At 36.2% G+C, this 18,975-nt stretch overlaps 1 protein-coding gene across 3 annotated transcripts in view; it reads right to left on the minus strand.

Moving 5' to 3' along the window:
* The window catches only part of DPYD (dihydropyrimidine dehydrogenase), a 720,294-nt gene that overhangs the window by 487,111 nt on the left and 214,208 nt on the right, over window positions 1–18,975 (minus strand). For 2 of the 3 annotated variants that reach the window (XM_074370016.1, XM_074370017.1), the window contains exons 7-8: window positions 18,501–18,582; window positions 10,239–10,326 (exon numbers count right to left, since the gene is read on the minus strand). In XM_074370016.1, coding sequence (XP_074226117.1) covers window positions 10,239–10,326; window positions 18,501–18,582 — 170 coding nt within the window. Of the gene's footprint in view, window positions 1–10,238; window positions 10,327–18,500; window positions 18,583–18,975 lie in introns of those variants that run through there. The other variant, XR_012509124.1, reaches the window with a different exon arrangement.

Raw genomic sequence — 18,975 nt, forward strand, 5'->3', positions numbered from 1 at the left:
AAAGAGGAGAGTACAAAATAAGAACTCAAAACGTCAAGGAAGCAACTCTCCAATTTAATATGACTTCTTTCCACAAAACTGGATGTATTCACATAATCTTTGACTGATTAACCCAATATTCAACATCTTCTCCAAATTTAACTTACGAATTAAGAGCTGCATGCACAATTTATCTCAGTAACAAAAAAGCAAAGTGAACATCTGTTCATTTTCTGCTGTGGAAGTTTGTGTTTGGGGGGGAGGTGGGGGGAGAGGCGTGAGCAGAGCCTCTAATGGGCCATGTTCTTTCCAGGTGGCACCGCATGGTTCATCAGAAGATGATAACACACAACAAGTTTCTCACATACTTACAGATAAGAAAGTAAATAAATCAAACTTTTGTTTTAATTTTTTCTTAAATGTCCATGGTAAATACGCTTAAAAATATACTTTAAAGGATTATGTGACTTGAGTTAATAAAGTAAATTCATCTTTACTGCAGTATTATTTTCCTCATATATTAATTCTTTGTATGTTTAAATGACATTATAAAGTAATATGAGTTTTAGACATTGAAAAAAGAGTAATGTAGCCAAACTAGGTTCTCCCCCATTGATTTTTATTTACTTATTTAAATAAATTTGTGTCGCTCTATAAAGACTTGGAGAATTTAGTACAACATGATTTTGCTGGAGGCTCCCTAAACAATTCAATGACAAGAACTGGAGAAAAACTGATTTGATACAAATTTCAACTGAATTGCTTCTAAAATAGATGTATTACTTAAATTACAATGTCTTAAGGAAGTCTCCTCTTCAAAGCACTTATCTTGCTTTTAAACATTTATGTCAAAGAAGTTGTTTAAATGTCAATGGAAAGAGTATTAGTTTATGTGATCCAGCGCTGCTAGCCAAAGCTGACAGCGCCTACCTGGCCTGCATACACAGGAAATAAATAATAAGTAAGGCACAAATTAGCCTGCAAATTTTCTCATTTCTAGTCTTTTGAAAAATTATTTCTAGAAGGACCTCTAAAGCCTGCGTAGAAAAACACCTAGTTTCCTCTAACTTGATTCAACTTCTGCAATTTCTGTAACAGTTTCACATCTCTCTTACGGATTCTGCTTTCATTGTGTGTGATGGGCTCCCGTATTTTGCCAACCTTGACACAGAGTGACATGCAAAAGGGTACGGTCGGCAGAGCTGTGTGGTTTGTGTGAATAAAGCTGTCTAGCAGGATGGCCCTATCCCTCACTGGAAACCATCGATGTTTGCAAATGCGTGTTGGAGGTAGTCATGAATTACAGACACGAAGTCATTGAACTGGAGAGCTGGGGACGGAGCCTGTGTACTGTGGCATTCCTTAATGCTTCTGTGATAATATCCACTACCTCAGTGACTTTTAATTTTGTTAATTAAAATAAATCTTATCCTTCAACATCAACATTCTACCTCTGGAGGACAACCCATATCTATAGGATGATTGCTACATTTAAAAAAAAAAACCCCACCATGATCCCTGAAGTGTATGTTCTATAACAACCCCTTCCAAGTGCGGATGACGATTTTTACCCGTCAAAAAATGTAACCATCATCCATAAACCACTGGGAACAGCTAAAAACAACAGTGCTTTAACAATATGCTTCTCTCATTTTAGCAACTACTGTAAGTGAAATATATTTTCATTCTATAAAATATATCTAGAAATATAATAGAAATCCCTCTATGTCTCTATCAAAAGAAATCCAAAGAAGTGTTAAGTATTTTAAAACATAACTTACCTTCTTTTATAAATTTTTAATAAAAAGAACATGTACTACAGAATATTTTAAAATAACCCCCTTGCTAAATAAATTACTTCATTCTGACTGCAATATGGAAGAAATAGATATATTTTAACTGACTAACTAAATAGTTAATTCAATAGATATTTATTGAACATTTACAATATTCCAGGGATTCTACCAGCAGGAAAAATCATTTTTTAAAAGATTTTGCTGTATAACCATCTTCATCATAAAACACTTATTAAATATCCTCAAGCAAATAGCTTTGCCTTTACCAAATATGCTCAAAGAAAATACCTAATATTCAGCATAGCAGTGTAATACTTAATACTTGTAATGATAAGGTGTATATGTAAGAATGACAACAATAACATTTAGAATTTTAAATGTATTGCCTTTGAATGAGTAATCGAAACCGTGAACATGTCTTTGCATTTTTTCAAAAAAAGAAGATGCCTGGAAAATATGTGACTTTTGAAACGCCTACTTGATCAAATATAGTTTCAAACTTCTCAGGAAGCTATGATCTTGTTTTTCAGTTTTCCTTTGCTTCTATTTTCTTTTCATTATTCCAATTATTTTACTTTAAAGAACTTATTTATTTATTTATTTTTATTGAAGTATGGTCAGTTACAATGTGTCAATTTTTGGTGCACAGCAAAATGTCCCATTCATTTTCATATTCCTTTTCATTATAGGTCATTACAAAATACTGAATATAGTTTGCTGTGCTATACAGGAGAAATCTGGTTTTTTTGTTTTTATATATAGTGGCTAACATTTGCAAATCTCAAACTCCCAAATTTATCCCTTCCCACAGCCTTTCCCCTGGTAATCACAGGACTGTTTACTATGTCTGTGAAGCTGTTTCTGTTTTGTAAATGAGTTCATTCATCCAGAGGGAATTTTTATTCAAAAACATGCATGCACCCCAATGTTCACAGCAGCACTGCTTACAATAGCTAAGACGTGGAAGCAACCTAAATGTCCATCCACAGAGGACTGGATAAAGAAGATGTGGTATACTTATATGATGGAATACTACTCAGTGATAAAAAAGAATAAAAAGAAAAAACAATAAAATAAAGACTTTATTGATACACTGTATATCAAGAAATGTGCTAAAATTGTAGAATACAAAGATTTAAAAAGCCAATCTCAGCTCTCACAGGTTTTTAATATTGTGTGTCTGTGTGTGGGGCAGGGGAATGGATATACGCACACAACCAAAAATAATACGAAGAAAACTACAGTCAGTCCTATAAATGACATATAAAACCTTTTACTACATGTGAACACAGAATAAAGACTTATCTCAGCAGGGTGAGTATGAAAGCCTCACGTAGGAAGAAGTATTCAAGATGAATATTATAAGCATTGACTTTACCGTATGCGGACAGACGGAACATTTTTCTCAGTAAAGGAAAGAGTATGAGACAAGGCATGATGGGCGGGAGAGAACAAGTTAGTTCTGAGGAACGGCTAGAGAACTGGTGGAAGGAGAGATCTACAAGGGGTATATTTTTAGGGCAAAAGGGGTATATTTGGAGAACTATGGTAGCCAGTTGAAAGTCATACTAAGGAAATCTGACTTATTCTGAATGCAGTGACAGTCACAAAACATATCTGAGACACGCAGAGCTTGTTTCTGAGAAGTGTTACCTCAGGGAGAGAGTTCTTCATATTAGAGTACCATATTACTCAGAGAAGCAGTGATTTTGGGCAACAAAGATAACCATCCTAGGGACCAGGATTACTCTTCCTGACATGATAAGCATGGTCTCCTAATACAATCAAACTGTGTTGGACTCAGTGCCAGTTTGGTGGACTTGGAATCAAAACGAGGAGATTTAGAGGTCTTTAAAACACACTTACCTATGTATCTTCATGATAAGGGCTCACATAACTCCAGGTCCATTGATTCAGGTGGCTCTAAAGAGACACTGCCAATATTTCCTCATTCTTTTCCCCCTCTTTCTACACTTGTAAAGGTGACCAGCCCCTATTACCTGCTTCTGCAGATTAAGATGCAATTTCTATAGATATGTTAATATGATCAAAGGCTAATTGCCCTACATCTATTTTATCTCCTTCTGGGGGGCTTTGCTTGAACTCATTAAGTGCTGATTTAATGAACTCTCAGTGGGAATTCTACTTCCCTCATTTCTGAATTCTTGGGAGCCATCTTACAATTACACCTGAGTACTTACAAGTGACACTAAATTAGACATTATTACAAATTTTTTTAAAAAGTGCATTCGCTAAATATCCATGTCATTTTTGCTTGCAATTAAGTCACGTTTATTATTTTAAATTAATCTATTCAGAATTGTGCATAATTTTTAAACAACTTCAGTTTCTATCTGTGGACAGAAGTAAAGTAGGTGGTCTAAAAACCTATCTCATTTTCTTCTAAATGAATAGGAAGTATACATGGTTGTGTACAATTTAGAAACTCCTTCTTAAGAAGCTAATTAAGAATAATTTTTGCAGTGAAGAATTCTGGCTCTAAGGAGGCACAAGAGATTTAACTAAAGGCCACACTGTACCAAATTTAATACCACAGTCTCTCAATGGATTTTCTTAATTGTAATTAGCTCTTCTTCAGCTGTTATAATATTTGGGAATCATCACATTTAAAAAATATTCTTTTCTGATGGAAATGGAAGAAAACCAATTGGTAGTAACAATGAGAAAAATGAGGCTAAATACAAAGCCTAATTCTTGCAGAGTACGAGGTCCCATATTCAAGATCATTAATTTGGACTCTAATGGAGCCAGGTGTCCTCAGCTAACTTGCTGGTTTTCAGTCATTGTGTCTGTAACAGCTTATGCTGAAGTGTGGATGTTTGCATTTATTACATTTTTCCTACATATCTATAAAACTCACCTTCCATGTTTTGGCTGCTCTTTACTAGTTTTCTTTAACTTTCCTTAATCTTAATTTTCTTATCCATAAATAGAGTTAATAATATCTACCTCAGGGGCCATTTTAAAAGTTAATGACATAGATTATATTAAAACTTGAGAGTGGAATATTTTAGCTAACACCTCTGCTACTAGCAGTATCAACCACCACTAACGTCACTACTCCTGCTTGTTTATTTCATTTATAGTGTAACAACAATTTTAAAATAATGTGATAGCTATTTCCCCTTGTGTCTCATCCATATTGTAATACTCCCAAAATGGCCAACATTTTTTAACATCCTACCAATTTACTTGGGCAAATAATCAAAACATTTGCATTAAAATCGTAATTTAAAAATACAGAGTTCCTACTCTGTGCCAGGAACTATGTTAGATACTGAAGATTCATCAATGAATAAGGCAGATAGAATCTTCACCCTGCAAGAGTTTAACTTCTAATGGCAAAAACAAACGTGTGACCAGTCAATTATAATACATGGAAATAGGTGCTGAAAACAGAGTACAAAATCCAGTATGGACATCCAGAAAGGGAACAGGAACCTAACGGTGTGGTGATCGGTGGGGAGGAAGTGGCTTCATTCACCCAGGTTGAAGAGTGAAGGCTGGGAGTGGATCATGACAAGTAGAGAGAATTACATGAAGCAGATAAAAGGACACGTAAGAACTTAAATTTGAAAACAATGACAGGTCTAGGTCCAGGCAATACCAGGTATAAAAACTGAGTTTAACAAATTGAGATGAGATAAAACAAATATCTGAAACACAATTTAATGGGTAGGTGTCTAAAGACGGCGGCTGTGAGTAAATCATGAAGGGCCTTGTAAGTCTTACTTTTGAAAGTTTTTTTCTGTTTCCTGAAGGAAATAGGGAGCCCTGGGTGAGGGGTGGGGGAAGAGGGAGGAGGTTTAAGTGAGGGAGTGGCATGATGAGATCTAACTTTAGAAAGACCACTGTTTCTGTTGTGTGGCTAACGGTGGCCTGGGGCACTGGTTAGAAGGCCGGTGGCGTGAAGGGAGGGGAACGGCGGTGGTGAGACGTGAATTCAAGAGAAGTCTCAGTCTCTGCTCCCTGTCTCTACTGTGACTGAATAAGAGATTTCACTGCTACTTACCCCGTAATTCCCTCTCTCCCCCAAGTATTAAAAACAAAAATTCAGGAAAAAGTACGTTGTCAGCAGAATACAGAAAGCATCATCATTTTTCTGAGGGTAACTTAGTGGGTGTTCTTTCCCTCACATGCTTGTTTAGCCTTTTCGTCACTGCCGTGTTTTGTGAGAATATAAGAGGTAAATTACTATAAAATGCACATCAAATCCTGAACTCGGGATGTGCAGATACTAACTACTGTATACAGAACAGATAAACAGCAAGGTCCTACTATATAGCACAGGGAACTATATTCAATACCTTGTAATAGCCTATAATGGAAAAGAATATGAAAAGGAATATATATATATATATATATATACACACACATATATATATGTATATACACATATATATGTATAACTGAATGACCATGCTGTAACCAGAAATTAACTCAATTGTAAACTGACTATACTTCACTAAAAAATTAAAATTAAAAACAAATGGATGATCATAAGAGAGAAGAGAAATAGGTTCCTTTGAAGCAAAGATTAAGGGTTCAGCTCTTCACTGATCTAGAACAGTGGCGCTTAAATTGTCTCTAGAACATAATCACCCAAAGAACTTACCAAACAAACTGTACTGTACTCATGCTCAGCGCATCCTACCACATCTCACTCCGTAAGCTGTAAGATATGATTGTTCTGTTTGAATCTCTTACGATTTTCCTGACTCAAATTAAAATAAGCTAAAACCTGAACTCAGATATCTTTATATATGTTTAACTCATAGAACTGTGCCTGGAACACTGTGGTCACTCAGTACTTACTGAATTCACTCAACGGCTACTTACTGCAAGGTGTTAAGCTTGCTACGGGAAAAGGGCAACTACTTGAGGGTCTTTGCAACTATAGCAGCGGCTTTCAAGCACTGCCTGTTAAGCCACATCTTAAAATACATTTTCCACATAATGCGGTATGCATATGCAAGTACACACACCCGAGACAAAAGCATACACGATGGGAAAGCATTTTCACACAATAACGTTTAACAACGCACGACACACTTTGATATTTTCTATTCTTTGTGCTCACTTTTTAATAATAAAAAAAGTAATGACAGCTGCAATCCATAATACTGATTTCAACACCATCCAAAGAGAGGCAACCAATACTCTGAAAAAACCTTATGCAGTTGGATGTTCTAACTCTATTTTTGAACAGTGACAGTGACACACTGTGCTGGTGCTTTAATTTCAATAAAAATACCAACATTTTAGGGCTTTTAAAAAAATATCAAGTATCTCAAAGACAACTCAGTGCAGTTTGAGTAAGACCCAGAGCGTTACCCTACATTTATTTCACTTGGAAGAAACGAGACGTCTCACAGGTAAAGAGACATAACTCCTTCTGTCTCACCGTGACGTATACACAACAAGATAACTTCCTTAATGGATTCTGTTTGAATTAGTTAGGGAAAAACCTAAAAGTGACCAGCTTCTCACCAGCAAGATCACACACAGTATTAAAAATCAGAAAACACGAGAATGCACTTCTATTAATGCAATGGATTTATCAAGCTATCTTTAATAAGTTATATTTAATTTTTAAAAAGTACTTTTTCTTTTAGTCACACTAACATAGAATGAGACAGTAGTTACAAATATAGACGATCTATAATATGGTATTCCCAACTACGGAAAGAGAAAACGTTCCACTACCGTTAAGTGACCTATGTAACCAACATGTACGCCCTAAGTTCTCAGAGTGTCTTCTCTACTGTTAACTCCTTTACTAATTTCCCTCAATAAGGATTCCATGTGTCAAACACAAATGATGATACACATCTACAGCAGAGAATTTTATTTTTTCCCTCTCTATATATTTACCATCCCCCTTTCTTTAAAGGAATAGAAGTTTACCGGAGCATTATGCCCACCCAGCTAAAGGCTGTATTTCCCAGCATCCTTTGCTACCAGGTATGTTTACATCACCAGGATGCAGACGATAAGGTAAAAACAGAAGTGATATGTGCAACTTCTGGGCCGTCAACTTAAAAGAAAGGGAACTCCCTTCCCTATTTCCAGTTTTTGTTAGCAGGAATGTGGAAACACTGGCCACCAATGAACGGAAGATGGAAATCAGACGTTGCAGATGGCTCATATCGTTAAAACGAGGGAGAACTAAATGCATACCTTGTGTAAGCCTCCATTATTTTCCTTTCTTAAAGTGGCCAAACCTACATCCTAAAAAATACAGAATTCCTATTCCAAAATTTACTCCTCTAAACTGAGTGGGAAAAGGTGATATGCAAAGTGAGTGAGGTTTAATTGCCATAAAGAAGCATGGTTACGGAACAAAAGCACGTAAGGACGTGAGGCTGTCCGGGGAACAGGCAGTTACATGGTAACAGAAAGGTCATAAATTCCCAGCTTGGTGATCAGGAATGTCAAATGGATATTTCCTGAAGGATCAGGCTACTTGTCTTCTACAGACAGAGCTATTTTTTTTTTTTTCTGACAAGATGAAACTTTCTTGTATATATTTCATACGCAACACTGAAATAGCACACAACTGCATTCCACACATCACTACACCGAAATGTCAAAAGATTCACTTCTCAGCATGAAAGTGCACAGTGACATAAATATGAAAGGGCTGCACACTTAAAATGCTGCATTCACACCTCGGGGCAGAGTCACGTGGAGTATTGCGAAGGGCGGTAGCACCGTCCAGTAACATACGTTAGGGGACTGAATGAAATAAAAGGAAACTCTGAAACATTATTGATTCTTGCAGATGGAAGATACTGCGGCTGAAACCACTCAGAGTGATGAAACAATCAACTCTTTCAAATTTTTGTTATAATTTGCTTCTTGTGCAATTACTTTGAAGATATTTCAATGTACTGGTTATTTATGTGGTCCCTATCTCTTCAGCACAGATTCTTTGTAGACAAAGTTCATTGAGATACAGGAAACTTCATTAGCATATACAACTCCCTTAATGGAAAACATATATTTTACATAACCTGCTGTAGAAAGCCACAATGGAATTTCAAATAGCTATTTGAAAACATTACCAACATTTCAGACCCATTGCCTGCCTAAATTTTTCATTGATTTATTGACCAAGCATTTTTTAATTAGCATTTGTTGAGAATATTACCCAAAATTGCTGGTATTAGTAGAATACACTTGAAAGATACTCGCCATAATTCTTTACATAAAATTCTCAGTACAAATGTAATGTTGAACAGTAAGACTTAACTCAGGTATAGTGCTAAAAATGAAACCTACGGAAAGTATCAGACATTCTCCTATTCTTATCTACACATGATTATTGTACTCAGAATGCAGGGAAATACCGATGACTGTGGTACTCAAGTTTTTGGAAGAAAAGAGATTCAATATAGGCATTGAGGAGCTAGAAAGCAGTGGAATTTATTTTCCTCTCCATAATTTTTCATCTAAATAAAGGGAGTGACAGAGATGGTCTTAGACTTGGTAACAATTATCTAGTCAAAGAATACACAGCATCCTGGTAAGAAAACCTTGGTAGGCTTGGAAGCACTCCTGATGACTTTACTCTGGAAACACCATGAAAAAGGGCAGCTCAAAAACAAGCGTTACCCAGTGTGTGATGACTTAGAGATGGACCAGTTTTCACGTCTGTGTAGTTTCACTAGACATTCACATTCCAAGAGTGTGAACTAGAGAGGAGACAGACAAACTGAAAGACATGGGAGTGGACTCAGTGTCTACGCCGTAACTGTTCACAGTATGGTCATACGAGAGAATAAGTCCAAAGTTCAGGAGGCAAAGACTAAGTCAAATCAACTGGTCTCTCTGGTCCCTCAGTATACAGTAAGTGGGAAGGGAAAATGTTAGCAAAGTCAATCCCTGTGGGATATTTAGGCAAAACATGGAACTGTAAGAGACATGAATTGCCCTGGCAGCTATACACTGTCCGCGTGACTTTCAGAACCATGGCTGAACATCTTTTAAAATTCAGCCAAATATGAAAAGTCTTTAGGAAATATTGAGAAAAAAAGAATAGAAAAAGAAAATGAGCCAATTCTATCCCTTAATATCAACTTAACTGATTTGTTTTATCATGAAGAGAAAGCTACAGCATCGAGCTATTTCTGAGCCCAAATTCCAAGCTTCTGTGCTGTGACTTGAAAACATTCTGCTTCTTAGATGTTCACTGGGATGAGAGTACCGTGAGAGGATGGGGAGATAAAACTGTCTTGCCAAAGTTAATCCATAATGAGGTGAGGCACGACAACCAGTTATGAAAGAGAAAGTTTTCTTTGGCCATTCATTTCTTCTAGCTCTTCCCTGAACAAGATACAACATCTACCATGAAAATGCCTAAAGGTAGTTATTGTCCTGGGCATTGTCAGGAAGTAAAAAATTACCATAAAGGAAAATATCTAAAAGTAAGCTACTCACCTATCCCGATGAAAGCAGCTTTGTACCCTTCTTCTTTCAAAGTGCTAAGAGTAATTTCATTCGCTGAAAGGCTTTTACCACAAATTATCTGTAAAAAAAAAAAAAAAAAAAAAAAAACACCTTTGAGTAGCTACATTTTGGCATTCAATTAATTAAAACCTGAATCTTCAACTTCAAAAATAACAAAAATTCGATACACATATACCCACATACGTAATTCCATATACACAGAAGTTTTTGTTTTGTATATCGGCTTACGTATACAAAATAGTGTATAAATAGAACACATATGTTTTACTTAAGGACTAAATGTATTTGAATTAAGTAGCAGAAAAAAGGTTAGTGTATTTAAAACCAAAGTCAGTAAACTTTCATAGCTTAATTAGTATGTTCAAGGCACGAGGCTGTTCATTTTAAACAATAAAATGATAAATGAGACAGTTTCTGCGTCCATGCACAGTCAAGATCTGTGCAGAAGATGTGCATAAATAAATATAATATATAACAGAATATGTTCAGCACGTCTAGAGGAGCTCAGAGGATGGACAGATTCATTTTGGCTAAAGTCATACCGATGAGAAAAAAGAGAGGTAGAGGGATTTCAATAAAGCCTTTTTAAAAAAATAGATAGGATTTTGATAGGAGCCATTGTCCAGGGAAGATGAATAAAGCCAGGAGTCAGAGGGTAGGCACTCCTATTAAAAGTCACAGTACTTTGCTCAGTCCTCAGACATGAGCCAATTTTCTGATCTTGAACCTGCTGACGGAAGAGGCGGTCAGGTCCCGGGGAAGAAAGACCCTGTAACACCCGGCAAGTCAACACTGTAATGATTCTTCTGCTCCTTCCCCCAGACGGAACGACGACCATTTACCCAGGAGACCGTGCACCGGGGAAGGGGAATCACACATTTCAAGGACACCGGACACAGGTTCTTCCCTGACATCGATACCCGAGGAGCAGGGACGTACAGAGACCAGGTGAAAAATGGAGCCTGGGTAAAGTCTGGTTCACAATAGGCCCGAGGGGATCTCAGACCCAGCTAGCAGTTATTCCCAAGTCTCCAAGTGCATAATCCAAATTGCTCTACTGCCATCGAAGCAATCCCACACTGGGTCTCTGGCCTGCAAAGTAAGAGCCATTCTAGCTCTAAGAGCTGGGAAGGCCAGGCAACTTCCAAACTGTGGGCGAGGGAGTAAATCACACACAGTATCACAGCCTAGGGTGGATGGGGACGGAGAGATGGAGGTGGTCCATGCTATGCTTCTGTCTGATTCCCCAGTCCGGCCCTGCTAAGCCCAAATGATTCCTGCAGTCTGACTACAACCTGCTGCAGGCTTGACCCAGGGGCAGCCCTGCCTGCCGTTCCCGTGACCGCCGCGGCAGTATTTCCAGAGCAGGCCACTGCGTCCACAGGTGCGCGGCAAAGGGCCTCGGACTCGGTGAGCGCACGCCTCGCATCCCATGCTGGATCAGAAACAGTGCTCACTCACGGCGGAGAGATAAGGACGTTCACTCACAGGGTTGCCTCAGGAACGCAACAACTCTCTTCTGCAGTCACATACATAATCTAAAGTGACCTGGCGAGAGCTCAGAACATCACAGTGACCCATTGCCCTGAGCACACCATGCAGACCGGACAGCAGAAGCACGAGGCAGCTGGTAGGGCAGAGCCTTGAAGACGCGTGCACCCCAGGGGGCAGACGAAGAAGCTTACAGAGATCAGGGACCACCCACCTGAGCGAAGTGGAAGAGTCTGCTTGTCAGGGATACGCCAGCACGTACTCACCAAAGTAAAAGATTTTGCTGCAGTTTTACACCCATTTACCACCATAAAGAAGAAAGCAAAATGCCTGGTAGTTTTGGGGGGGTTCAAGGCAACATGTTCCTAAGAAAAAAAAGTCTCTAAACTGCATCATAGAGCAAGAAAACACTGTATTCATAAAACAACAATCGCAACTGACCTGCAGAGAGTACTTAACTAAGTGCACCACTCTCTTCTAAACACTGCAGAAATGGGCTCCTTTCATCCTCACCACGGCCTTGTGAAGTGGCGTCACCATCCTGGTTTTACACGTGCTGATACTAAGGGACAAGAGAGCTCTGACAGCCTTTAGCAAACTCAAATATGCAGTCTAACTGCAGAAACAGCACGGGTAACAGCTGTGTTCTTACGTCTCTTGAAGTTAGAAGGAGACTGAAGGGCAGAGCCAGCACCATCCTGAACGGCACAGAACAATACACTGCATGTGGAGAACTACTGGAATGCTGTGTTTCTGGAGTATAAAGTCCAAAGCAAAGAATGGGGAAAGAAACTAGGGGGAGAAAATGACCTGGAATATAACATAGAGGGACATTTTTGCTTTCCTAAAATAATTCTAATTTTATTGGCAGATAATTTTATTGGCAGATTGAAAGTTAACAAGCAGGGGACAACTGAGGTGAGATTAATAACTAGTATCCAGAACTCTGAAACGTATCAAATACCACAAAGTGAACTGGATCATTAAAGTAAACACATTATCAAAGGCATTTAATAGTAAGTATCTAATAGTGGATATTCCTATTAGAAGTAGTAGAATTAATAGAATTAGATTCTATTACAAGTATCGAATAATGAAGCTTTAGGATTATAAATTACTCTAATTTTTCAAATAGATGTTTTAAAATTAAACTAATTTTTAATCATAAAGAAAGAAAGCTCTAGTGCTTATTTTATGAAATAATCTCAATAACAATATATAATGAAAGTTAGACATAAATGAAAATTATAGGTCCAGATATTCTAAATAAAATTTTAGGAAACTGAATAAGAATGCAATTTCCAAAGTTGAGCAGTGGAATGCCCTGCCAATGGGTTCATCAGAGAAAGTGATGCTCAGAATATAGGTCTGATTTATTCACTGACACAGCAAAAAGACTGAAGAAAGAGCTCCCATCCATCTTGAGGTGCTGCTGTGGGCATGTGTGTACGTGTGTGTACATGCAATATGTGTATGTAAGTGCATGTGCTCTGTGTAGTTTGGCTGAGTAGTGGCATTATGTGATTTATCAAACGGGAATGAAAATATTCCAATCTTTCCACCCTGGTAGAGTGAACATGCCTCTGAGTTTGCAATACACAGAAAAGATGGACAGACACTTTGCATTTCTACAGTCTGTTTCCATCCTAGCAGGTAATAGTGTGCAACTAAGGAAGGAAAAAATTTGAATTATACTTTTGTGCAACAGAAACTGGAAAGACAAGTAGCATGACTCGTGGTGTTAATATCCTGGGACTGGGACCAGCCAGACTTCGCTACGCTGTGGACAGCTATTGTGGGGAAGGGGGAGAGTAACCATCACTGTGCAGTAAGTAGCTCCCAGGTGCAAAAGAGAAAAGAGCAGCAACAACATTAATCAGTGGAGTGACGAGCACGAGGACTCTTCTCTGTCTGTGCTGAGGAATCTAGTCATGTTTCCCTTTTCTAACAGCCTCGAACCCCCAAACACTTGCCATCAAACCAATAACCCATCCTCTGAAAGAACAAGGAGAAAGATCCTTTGACAAACAAGTTAAAATTCTGCTTACAGTATGCCTTGGGAAATCAGACCAAGATGTGTAAAACTTAAACTAAAACTAGTATTATCTGACAATTGTGGCTGACATACTATGAGGTCCTAATATTATTTGTTAAATATGTATGATTCTAGAAAAGTCACATGGCGTTCATTTTGTTTGTGTTTTTGTTCCTTCCCTCCATATTTTTATATATGGAATGTTTTTCTATCACGATTTTCTTAGATGTGGATTATAGCATATACTATACCTTCCTTTAATGGCTTTAGGAATATAGTCCTAGGTACTCAAACTTCCCAATGGAATAAAAATTCAGTCCACATCAAGCTCAGTGTACGAGTTAACTATTATTTCAGTAGAAGGGTTGACTGTAATAAGCTCTGAGTCAAAATTCCACCCAATATCTACTTTGAGATTTGACAAAAACTTTCTTTATACACTGTAATACATCTTCATGTATATAATGATATCTTTAATGTAGGATAAAGGTCTACAACTTTTTAAGAAAGTAATGAAATGCTAGGAACTTTATTTTTATAAGGCTAGCATAACTCTGTTATCTTTGTGAATTCTTGGCAATAAACAAAAATAAATAAAGCAAAACAAAAACAGACTTTCAGTAGCTTTGAAACTCTACAAAGACAGCAATAGTATTTCACTATTTCCTGCTGAACTTCCAATTTTAATAGTCAGCACATAAGTAAGTGAATGCAAAAGAGAATTTTGTAAAAGACTCAGAAAACATAGCTAGTTCTAGATGTACAGGTATAATAAAACATGATGCAAAACTATATACATTCCAGAAATGCAAACATTAATATAATTCAATGCATTAACTGAGTTAACTGAACCTAATTTTTAAAAAGGGCAATTAAAAATGTAACACCTCTTTTTTATAAAAATAAAAGTTGACCACAGAAAATTTTAGAATTCTAAGTCTAAGAAAAGAAAACATTTATTCGATATGATTAAAACTGCTATTTCATAGATCTGAAAAGGTGCCAGGTATTACTGCTTTTATGACTACTAGAGATTCCAGACAATGAAATAGTGGAAGAAAAAATGTATGTACTACATACTGTACAAATAGGTTTCTTCTGACACAATATTTGACTGGAAAAATTCATTTTAGAATTAATAAGAACTAATCTGTCAAGTTATTAGATACAAAATAAACTGAAATTATTCAACAAGAAATTTAGCTGAAGAACATAGTTGGGAAGGAAGAGAATTAAACTAAGTCTGGATATGATGATTATGATGTTATTTGGATAATAGATGTGCTCACTAAACTATTTAATATAGGACTGGAGTTCAAAAGATTGTTCTAGACTAGTTTTTAGCAAACTACTTGGCAGTAGTAAATCCTCAATAATTATTTATTGAATAAATGAAATAAACCTATTAGAAAGAGAAAAAAAGGGAAAAAATCAGATAATAACCAAGAGAATGCTAGATCATGAAAAGCTATACATATATGCATAGAATACATCACACACTGCACAGAAGCCAGCAGTGTGAACCCAGGGAAAAACTCATTTCATTGCTAGGAAATTATTGTTGACTTTATATAATGTTAGTTGAGAGGTAAAAACAGAAGGCAGGTTACAAGAAGAATCTAGCGGTGAGGGAAAGGTGGTAACAAATGTAGAACACTTAATATCCATTCAAGAATAAAGTTAGTATATCATAAAAGATGTAAGTACTTCATCAGTGGATGCAAGCCCTCAAAGCTGAAGAAGAGTCTCATTGCTGTCTCTCTCAAAATTGTCTACAGAATGTATCACTTACAAAGCAAGTTTGAATACTTTATTTCCTTCACATTTTAAAACAACCTGAGGGGTGGACAAGACAGTATTAACCTTCTCCTTAACCTAGGTTCCAATTTTTTCTTAATAATATAATAAATTCATAAGGTTTAAAATTCAAATGTGCAAAATGGTGATAAAGCCCTTCCTACACCTTCCCAAAGGCAACTTATACGATCAGATTCTTACATATTTCCAGAGCTATTCTAAGCAGATGTAAGCAGGTATGTTTATACTTTACACAAATGGTAGTGGCATACTTTTACCTTTGAACAAATATTGACCAAGGCTAGGGACACTAATTGACTGTCAAGGTTATCTGACTATAAAATTAGAAAGTAGCATGATTAGAGGTGAAATGTACATTTTCTGGCACTCAGTTCATCGACCTCTACTATGTCTTGATGAGTTTCCTTATAAGAGCAGTGGGTATACTCTGATTTATGCAATATACCTTGTACTGTAAAAATTGAATGCAATGTTGCAATTGCTTATAAGATGAATTTAGAAGTGTCTTCAATTTCTGATTCATCTTCAGTTGGAAGCATCACCTACTACATTACTTTGAAGTTTCAATAATCATTTCCTTATTTAATGAGATTTAGGCAAGAACTTGTACTCAAAATAAAAGATACTTAAGGAACTTTTCAGAATATATACATAAACATTTTTATTGATTAATAATAATTTTACAATGTTGTGTCAAATTCCAGTGTAGAGCACAATTTTTCAGTTATATATGAACATATATATATTCATTGTCACATTTTTTTCTCTGTGAGCTACCATAAAATCTTGTATATATTTCCCTGTGCTATATAATATAATCTTTTTTATCTACTCTACATTTTGAAATCCCAGTCTATCCCTTCCCACCCACCAACCCCTTGGCAACCACAAATTTGTATTCTATGTCTATGAGTCTGTTTCTGTTTTATATTTATGTTTTGTTCGTTTTTGTTTGTTTGTTTGTTTCTGGTTTTTTTTTTGTTTAGATTCCACGTATGAGTAATCTCATATGGTATTTTTCTTTCTCTTTCTGGCTTACTTCACTTAGAATGACATTCTCCAGGAGCATCCATGTTGCTGCAAATGGCATTATGTTGTCGGTTTTTATGGCTGAATAGTATTTCATTGTATAAATATACCACCTCTTCTTTATCCAATCATCTGTTGATGGACATTTAGGCTGTTTCGATGTCTTGATTGTAAATAGTGCTGCTATGAACATTGGGGTGCAGGTGTCATTTTGAAGTAGGGTTCCTTCTGGATACCAGGAGCGGGATTCCTGGGTCATATGGTAAGTCTATTCCTAGTCTTTTGAGGAATCTCCACACTGTTTTCCATAGTGGCTGCACCAAACTGCATTCCCACCAGCAGTGTAGGAGGGTTCCCCTTTCTCCACAGCCTCTCCAGCATTTGTCATTTGTGGACTTTTGAATGATGGCCATTCTGACTGGGGTGAGGTGATACCTCACTGTAGTTTTGATTTGCATTTCTCTGATAATTAGTGATACTGGGCATTTTTTCATGTGCCTATTGATCATTTGTATGTCTTCCTTGGAGAATTGCTTGTTTAGGTCTTCTGCCCATTTTTGGATTGGGTTGTTTGTTTTTTTCTTATTAAGTCGTATGAGCTGCTTATATATTCTGGAGATCAAGACTTTGTCGGTTTCATTTGCAAAAATTTTCTCCCATTCCGTAGGTTGTAGTGTTTTTTTTTTTACTTATGGTTTCCTTTGCTGTGCAGAAGCTTGTAAGTTTCATTAGGTCCCATTTGTTTATTCTTGCTTTTATTTCTATTGCTTGGGTAGACTGTTCTAGGCGAACATTATTTGCTTTATAAAAGTATATTCAAAAATGTTCTCAGAATATATTTTTATAAAGCAAATAACCACCATTAATTCTATCTTAAACACTCTTTTTGAATGCTGAGTTTTCATAAATTTGTGTACATGTAGTATGAGTACTTACTATAAGATTTTTTGTTTAGGGATTTTGTGTAAATGTTCCATCACCCAACCACTGCCAGATAAAATGTAATTACAGATGTAAAAGCACAAAAATATTGTTTTGAGTGCTTCCCTTTTTATTGATTATTTTAATTTTTATTTCTAAATGCAAGAGCCATGAATAGTTTTTTAATCATTTTTCAAAATAACTTCTATGTGTACTTAAAGAATGTATTATGTAAATCATAGTACTTTGTTGATCTATTATTTTTTATCTACTATGGAAAGGTAATTTTTGAAACAAAATGAGCAATTTGTTCAAGTGAAGGGCAGAGTATGATATTTTTAAATTATAGAAAAGAACCGGACTATCTAAAACTATATTCTAAAAATAAAATGTATTAATTTTTGTCCGTGTTTAAAAGAACAACACAATATTTATTTCACATTACACGGATACAAAGCTGTTTCTTTCTACCTTGCTGATTTACTGTTTATGTGGAGAAAGAATTAGCACATTAATACTTGGACATTATGCATATAATAAAATAAACCTCTGTAAGAAATTATGTTCCAAATTGTGAAATACAAATGTTTCAGAGTGCACACAACTTGCATGGAAAAAACATGATTAAAGAAACCAAATCCTTCTATTAGCTGCACTGAACCCCTAAAGCAATTTAGGAATTTGTTTCTTACAGACAATTAATCACATGCAGGCGTGCCAGATGAGAACTATTGATTGCCCTTTTCCAGGCTAGTGGCATTCAGACAGTAGACAGACAAATGCCCTAAGCAAGGAGAAGCATCTTTCTGCTTCTGCCTGGTGTAGCTTTTAATTGTTCTTTCCTAAAGTGTGTGACATTTTGCTGCTAATCTTTAGTGTAGAGCATACTTCTTTCTTTTGGAGCAATAAACATGTTAAGCATTCTGTTTTTCACTTACCTTTACACCAAGGTCCTTCATAAGCTCAATCTCAAAATTCACTACATCATACGGCAGCCGGAACTGAGGGATTTCAGAAGTACTGGAGAAAAAAAAAAAAAAAAGGAAGCATTATTTGTGAAAAAATCACTAGTTTTAAAACTGCAACATGTCTTTATTGATCAGTATTAAAGAAATGACTATCTCTTCTAAGAGTATTGTCATATCACATAACGTGAGTGTGAGGACATCCACATTGACAAAATATGATACGGGTTACCTAGAAACAGTAGGAACTGATGTGAAAATCAGTAAGTACAAACAAAGAAAAACAAATAATATTAGACGATTAGTCCAAAGCAGTTCCGATACTTTTAAGTCTATCACAGTATTTAGTTGACTTATTTACTAAAATTTTTTATAAATTTCTAAGAAAACAAAATCTTAAAAAAATTACTTGAAAGTGTATAATGTTTCATATCATATATACATGTAT

The sequence above is a fragment of the Camelus bactrianus genome, chromosome 9, assembly GCF_048773025.1.
Source record: "Camelus bactrianus isolate YW-2024 breed Bactrian camel chromosome 9, ASM4877302v1, whole genome shotgun sequence".
Lineage (NCBI taxonomy): Eukaryota > Metazoa > Chordata > Mammalia > Artiodactyla > Camelidae > Camelus > Camelus bactrianus.